At 30.7% G+C, this 6,606-nt stretch overlaps 2 protein-coding genes across 2 annotated transcripts in view; both read left to right on the top strand.

The window, feature by feature from the left end:
• LOC107636413 overlaps positions 1–3,691 on the top strand; it is a 5,553-nt gene extending 1,862 nt beyond the window's left edge. The window contains exons 3-7 of the mRNA XM_021122431.1: positions 1,270–1,358; positions 1,605–1,712; positions 1,797–1,929; positions 3,345–3,474; positions 3,560–3,691. Of these exons, the coding sequence (XP_020978090.1) occupies positions 1,270–1,358; positions 1,605–1,712; positions 1,797–1,929; positions 3,345–3,474; positions 3,560–3,691 (592 nt within the window). The remainder of the gene's footprint in view (positions 1–1,269; positions 1,359–1,604; positions 1,713–1,796; positions 1,930–3,344; positions 3,475–3,559) is intronic.
• LOC107636414 lies at positions 3,696–4,822 on the top strand. Its single transcript, XM_016339925.2, has 3 exons — positions 3,696–3,956; positions 4,024–4,125; positions 4,200–4,822. The coding sequence occupies exons 1-3, from the start codon at positions 3,696–3,698 to the stop codon at positions 4,554–4,556; spliced, it is 720 nt and encodes a 239-aa protein (XP_016195411.1). The 3' UTR covers positions 4,557–4,822.

The following is a 6,606-nucleotide window of genomic DNA, read 5'->3' as shown; positions in this document are numbered from 1 at the left end:
AGTTAGTGCGTTATAACCTCAGTGAAAAAAATTTGGTGCATGTTTACATGAGTCACGGCCTTATACTTATTGCCTCCAATAATAGAGTTGTAATTTGCAATAGAAACCTGTATATTATTGGCAGTCAGGGTTTGGAACTTTCTCTTATAATAGAATCATGTAAGTTCACGGTTCATCTATGCAAATAATCCAGAATTTCTTTCACATTTCTTCACTTCTCTGTTATTTTACCTATCATTCTAGATTTATAATATTATATAACTAATATAATTTAAAAGTCTCAACATAATGTCCTTTTCATTCAGCAGCTTTCACATACCACAAACTGTTAAAATCCATTTTTTGAGATCATAATTTAGATGTTGTCACTTTGTGTTGTGTTCTTTAAATACCATGACAGTTCTACCAGCAGCATAAAGTCGTGTATTAAAATTGAATTCATTTTCCTATACTGATTTCTTTCTTTTTCTTGTTTTTTTTTCTTTTTGTTTATTTATTTATTTTATTTCTTTTTTATGATTATTGATTAGAATGGTATATCCTATCAGTTTTTTTACTAATTATTCTCTAGAAGATATTGGTTATGCAAGTAATAATTAAGAACACGCACTAGGAGGATCAAAGAGCTTTAACTGTGACTAAACTCCAAACCAGGTTAATAAGTCCCTAGTAAATTAGTAATAGGTTAGGATAAACCAAAACTAACATTAAATAAACCTAATTATTTGGATTAGTAATGCACTTCAGTATATGGAAACTAGATAAACTCCAAGCCTCACTCGTATATATTTTTTAAAAATGAGTTATTAGTGTCTTATAATATTGTAGGAATGGTGGTCTAAAATAATAGGATAGATAGAACCTACAGAGGTCATGATATATGGTCAATACAAAGTTTATCCTAATAAGCAATAAATCAATATGCATACACCATAGTACATAGAAGAATTGAACACATAATATGGGGTAGATTTCAAAAGCAAAACCAATAAGCATTACGTGAGTCCCTCCCAAGACACAAAACAGATGCAGGTTAATTATGCTATGAAATCTCCCTCAAAAAATCAGTAATATGTATTATTCTTGCTAGAAATGTTGTTTTGTTCTTGTTAATTATGTTAGAGTCAGGTATTAATTATAAAACAATTCTGCATATCACAAATAAATTAGTAATTTATGCTGTTGCAATTTATTTTCCAATTCATTATTTTAATAGGTTGTATTGAAAATATTTTAAAATCACTTTCTCTTTTATTTATTTTTTATTAGACAGATAATCATGACACCAAAAGGTAGAGGTGGACGAATGGTACGAAACACTCATATCGATCAATCTCAACTTTCCTCGCGTATGCCAGGTATACATTTGGCGTTGAATTTAGTTTACCATTATCGGCTCTTGATTTATGAAATATGATGTATGCTTATTTCATTAAGTTTATGTGAGTAAACTGTTGACATTGATTCTTCTCAACCATTGATACACGTATTAAGTATCTAATTGTACTATACACTTGAGTTATATGGCTTCATTGTGATTTAATTAATCCTAGGTTAGAAAGTGATTTTATCCTATCTATTTTTTTTTATCTTTTTTACTGTAGGTCAACAGAACGATAATAACGATGAACCTCATCTTACACAATTGAATGAGGGATCAGCATCACAACCATCTCCACAAGCTTTATCACAACCGTCACCACAATTAGATGGTATGATCTACTTCAGCTGCTAAATTTTTACATATTCATTAACGAGTACATATCTAATTGAAAATTATCTCTTATTCATTGTAGGTGTGAATTCGTCTGACGGATCTGTTTTAGACGCAGAAGATAATGAGCTACCTAATGTTGGACAATCAAGTGCACATACTGAAACTAGGGGTAACAGGAAGTTGGTAATAGCTGTAGAGAAAGGCGATAACCCGTAAGTAGTTATAATATTATTTTGACCTTGCTATATCTGTATCCTTTCTACCTAAAATAAAAAAGAAGGGTATCACTTAGTAAGGTACCTTTAATTTTTACTAGTTTATTACTAGATTTTACACCTTATTATGTTGAGACTTTTATGTATATTTATTTCACACTTTATCATGTTGAAATTATCACAAAGGTAGAATAAATGGATCTGATTTTCCTGTTCATTCATTAATCTTGTTAGTAATGCATGTGCTATATTTTTTAAAAGAAGTATAATAACATATGAGAATTAAAGAAGGTCAATGCTTGATTTCAAAAATAAGGGGTAAGGTTTTTATTTCATCAAAAATCAAAAGGGGTGAGTCATGTTTGTAATTTGTCTTTGGTTTTATGATGATACTTTTGTAGTGCATTTGATAAACTTGATTTTTATTTGAAAAACTGCCATTAGCTGAACCCATCTAATGTGAACAAACCTTTTTCTCTTTATGCACTTGCTATTTGTAGTTGCTAATGTTGTACAATATATACCATAAACAATACTGACTAAAAAAGTATATGTTTCACTACTGCAACCAATCTGAATTATAGAATAAAAAATTTGATCCAACAAGTCTTAATGCAAGGCTTTAATGCTCAGATTATTTAAATGTTAAAATTATTATAATTTACTCAATCTGCACCTACTTTTTTTTCATGCAATCACAACTTATCACAAAGATTTGCTGTTAGAGTCCTATATATGTGTCATTTATGTTATAATGTTTATTAATTTATTATATTTATTTTTATAAAATAGACAGAAAAATAATTTTGCATATGTGGATATTCTTCTTTGCAAAACATTGATATTAATCTAAGCCTAAATTCACAACACAGGAAATGCATTTCAATAAATACCGAAACATATGGCCATTTTAGATTACTATGGAGAAAGCTATCAGTAAATAGTTTCAAAGAAATAAATCATTACTTTTCTTTTATATCCTCTCATCCAGTATTATAACTTCTGCTCAATTAGTAACTCAATCCCTGCATTTACTTTTATATTGGATGAATGGATGTGCATATTTCTTGTATTCCTATCATTTTATTTTTGTCAAAACAGAAAACATAAATACAGTTAACAGTAGTTTCATAAAAATGGTATGTGACCAGCAGTTAATACATGCCGCATGAGAGAACTAAATATTATATTTGATTTTTTTTCTGATTTGATCTTAATTTAATTGATGCGGTTTTTTTTTTAATTTAGTTGATGCACTCTTGGGAGCTTTACATACTTATGATCTATGTTATTTTCATAAATTATTTTAAAGTTGCGAGTAGTATAGTTAAGCCTAGAATTTGTTGTTGCTTTGATGATCTATGTCGTTGTGTGTTAAACTATTTTTGATAATCGTGTATTTTTTAATGTAGGAAGAGATTTACAAATCATACAGTAACTCGTGACATTACAAAAGATTTGTTAAGTAGGATGCCTTCTCCAGCACCAAGATGGCAGGATTATTGTCCAAACATGAAGGACGAGTTGTTTAAAGGTTTCCTGGTAAGTGATTATAATGTTGCCTCAATGCGATTTTAATAGATAATTGAATTGCGTAGTTACTAAGTCTTTTAATCTTTAAATTTAGGAAAAACATGAATTTGCATCAAATTATGATAAGGCTATGGCAAGAACTGTTTGGAATAGGACAATGCTTGATCGCTATCCAGATATTTTGAAAAGAGCAAGGGAAGGTTATGGCAAGAACTATTTGGAATAAGACAATGCATGACCGTTATTCTGATATTTTGGAAAGAGCAAGGGATAGAGCTTTTAAGGAGGCAAACTCAACTAGTATTGCTGACATTAAGGGTCATGGACCTAAAGCAATGAAAGTTGATGTTTGGAATGGCTTAGTTGATCACTGGTTAGATTCAAAGTGGAAAAATAGGTCTGTGGCTGGTCAAAAAAATAGGGCTGCTATGCCTGCTCATAAACTACACACTGCAGGGTCTATCAGTTTCGGCGAACACAAGAGAAGAAAGGTATAAAGAAAAATATTGTCTATCTCAAATGATTTATGATAGTATATTCTAATAAATGTTGTTACAGGAAGCTAAGTTGAAGCGTCGGGTATCTTTCCTTGAAGTATATGATGATGTTCATAAGAAGAAAAGTGGAGAATATGTTTCTGAAGTATCCAAGGAAATTATTGTAAGTGCCATTAATTTTGTAGTTTAATTTACTTTCGGTTTTCTTAATAATATGTCCTTATTTTTCTGATGTAGGATTTATATGGAGAGGCAATATCACAAAAATATGGAGAAGATTTATTAGATCAACCTGAAGTTGATCCTGACGTGTGGACAGAAGTTGCAGGAACTAATAAGAAAGGACGAGTTCATGGGTTAGGCCGCAGTCTAGATATTGGTATTCGTGATCATAGAGATGTGCCATTACCAGAAGATACAAGTGTTTCTACAGTCAAACCGGTTTCACAAGCGGACATCACTCAAGCTATTAAGGAAGCATTGCCTAGTGCTATAAATGAAGTGTTGCCTAGTGTTGTAAATGAAGCTATACAGAGTAATCTACTGTCTCTCCTTTCTAAGATTCCAGGATTCCCCCAAGAAAAGGACCATTAGAGTGACTTTGCTGGCTCAGATATTGATTAAGTGGCTTATGTTAATGCATTTTGTTAGGCTTAGCTTAGTTAGGTAGTTAATTTGTTTGATAGATAAGTAATTGGGCAATTTGTTTCATTTTCAGGTTTTATAGAAGTTAGCTTACTTTTATTGGTAGTTTACTTAGTTAAAAATTATATAGATTGATTTTTATAGTTATTGATATTGTTAGATTTAGCTTGTTTTGGTATTTTATTTGAGAAGTGTCTATGCTGGAGATGTTACAATAGATTTTTATTTTAATCAATATATTTGGTTTGAATTTTTTTAAAACATGTATAATTTTGATGAACTAATTTTATTTGTATGCATTATAATCTTTTAGTTCAATCACTAAAATAAAAAATAGTATGATGTTTATTTAAGTATAGTGACAAAATTGGAATACTAACCGATATTCTAGAAAAATTAGCGACATACTCGTTGTTGACGATAGTGACAAATTAAATATTTTATTGCGACTGAAATATTTGTCAGATACCTAAAGATTTGTTACTAGTTTAAAAGGAATTTGCGATGACATTTTGCGATTGTATTGCAACTAATTGACTACATATTGTTTCCTAGCAAATTGGCGACTATTTCATAACTTTACTTTCTCATTTCGAATAGCTTTGGTTTAGCGACAACATTCCTACAAATTTAATTAAGGATTTTCAAAGATTAACTATAGATTTACTACAAAATGTGACAGATTTGCGATCATATTTGCGGACAACTTGCGACGAGTTAGGTTCAGAAAAATTCCTTGCTAATTAGCGTCAACTAAGCATTCTATTTCGTCTACGAAGTTAGCTTGCATTTAGCGATGAGTGTGCTGTAGTAGAATTTGTCGCTAATTAGTGACTACCGTTTAGTGTATTTCTTCTATGAAATTAGCTTTTACTTTAGTGATGGATTTGCGACTATCTATTCGGTAGTTAAAAAACTTTCCGATGAATTAGCGACTGTTGTGTTTGCGTCACTGATCTGCGACTTGTAATTAGCGAGGAAAGCATTAGTTGCTAGGCGGTAGCTAATCTGTCACAAATTATATTTTGGGTCAGATTAGCGACGATTTTACGACTCTTTTTGTAGTAGCTAATCGACCAAATTCTTGTAGTGTCAATCACATTACTCAAATACATACATACATACATACATACATACATACATACATACATACATATATATATACATACATATATATATATATACCACACTTCTTATACAAGTACTTACAAATATACATACATGCATTTCGTTACAAAACATAATTTCTATCCCTCCTACAACAATATAATGTTAATGGCGAGGGAAGAATAATATCTAAACTAAAACATCGTATAAGCAAAATGCAACAAAATTCTTCGTAAGCTTCTTTCTCCGTTTTCTGAAAAGATAAAACTATAGGGGGTGAGAACCTAACCACACGGTCTCACCACGGAGTTTTAAAGTTGTCATAAGAAGATATTTAAAGAGAAAACTATTTTCAAGCTCAGTGATTATCGTTGTCTTATGAATCTTTTGAAAACATTTAAAGAGAAAACTATTTTCAAGCTCAGTGATTATCGTTGTCTTATGAATCTTTTGAAAACCGATGGCTTAACCACCTGAAAATCCAAAACCTCTTTAAAAGAAATCAATTAATTATCCAGAAATCCAAACTCACTTTTCTTATAAAAGAATCTTAAAAGTTTCCTAACAGTATGAATGACCAACCTGTTTCAAACATAGGTTCATTAATTCTATGCTAAACCAGTTTGAAATTTCATACTTTACTAAGTCTTAATCAGAAACCAATGTCATGCAATCAATCAACACTATCACCAATTCAGCATCAAAACTCAATCTCAAAAGTATCACACCAGAATAAATACAGGCAAAATAGACAAGGAAAACACAAGTATAAATAGCAGTTACAACAAGTAGCTCAGATAGCAGTTAATAACAGTTAAGCAATTAGGCAAGTCAAAACAAATTCAAACCAAAACAAAGCATGCAAATGCATATGATGCATGTCTGTCCTATG

This window comes from Arachis ipaensis, chromosome B04 (genome assembly GCF_000816755.2).
Source record: "Arachis ipaensis cultivar K30076 chromosome B04, Araip1.1, whole genome shotgun sequence".
Taxonomy (NCBI): domain Eukaryota; kingdom Viridiplantae; phylum Streptophyta; class Magnoliopsida; order Fabales; family Fabaceae; genus Arachis; species Arachis ipaensis.
Note: the sequence above shows the minus strand (reverse complement) of the source record. Positions and strands in the feature narration are given on the sequence as shown.

Excerpts from the sequence above, each read along its gene's own strand:
- LOC107636414 (XM_016339925.2), top strand. The coding sequence starts at position 3,696 with ATGCATGACCGTTATTCTGATATTTTGGAAAGAGCAAGGGATAGAGCT. Across the intron at positions 3,957-4,023 it reads GCGAACACAAGAGAAGAAAG|GAAGCTAAGTTGAAGCGTCG; the intron begins GTATAAAGAAAA and ends ATGTTGTTACAG. Across the intron at positions 4,126-4,199 it reads AAGTATCCAAGGAAATTATT|GATTTATATGGAGAGGCAAT; the intron begins GTAAGTGCCATT and ends TTTCTGATGTAG.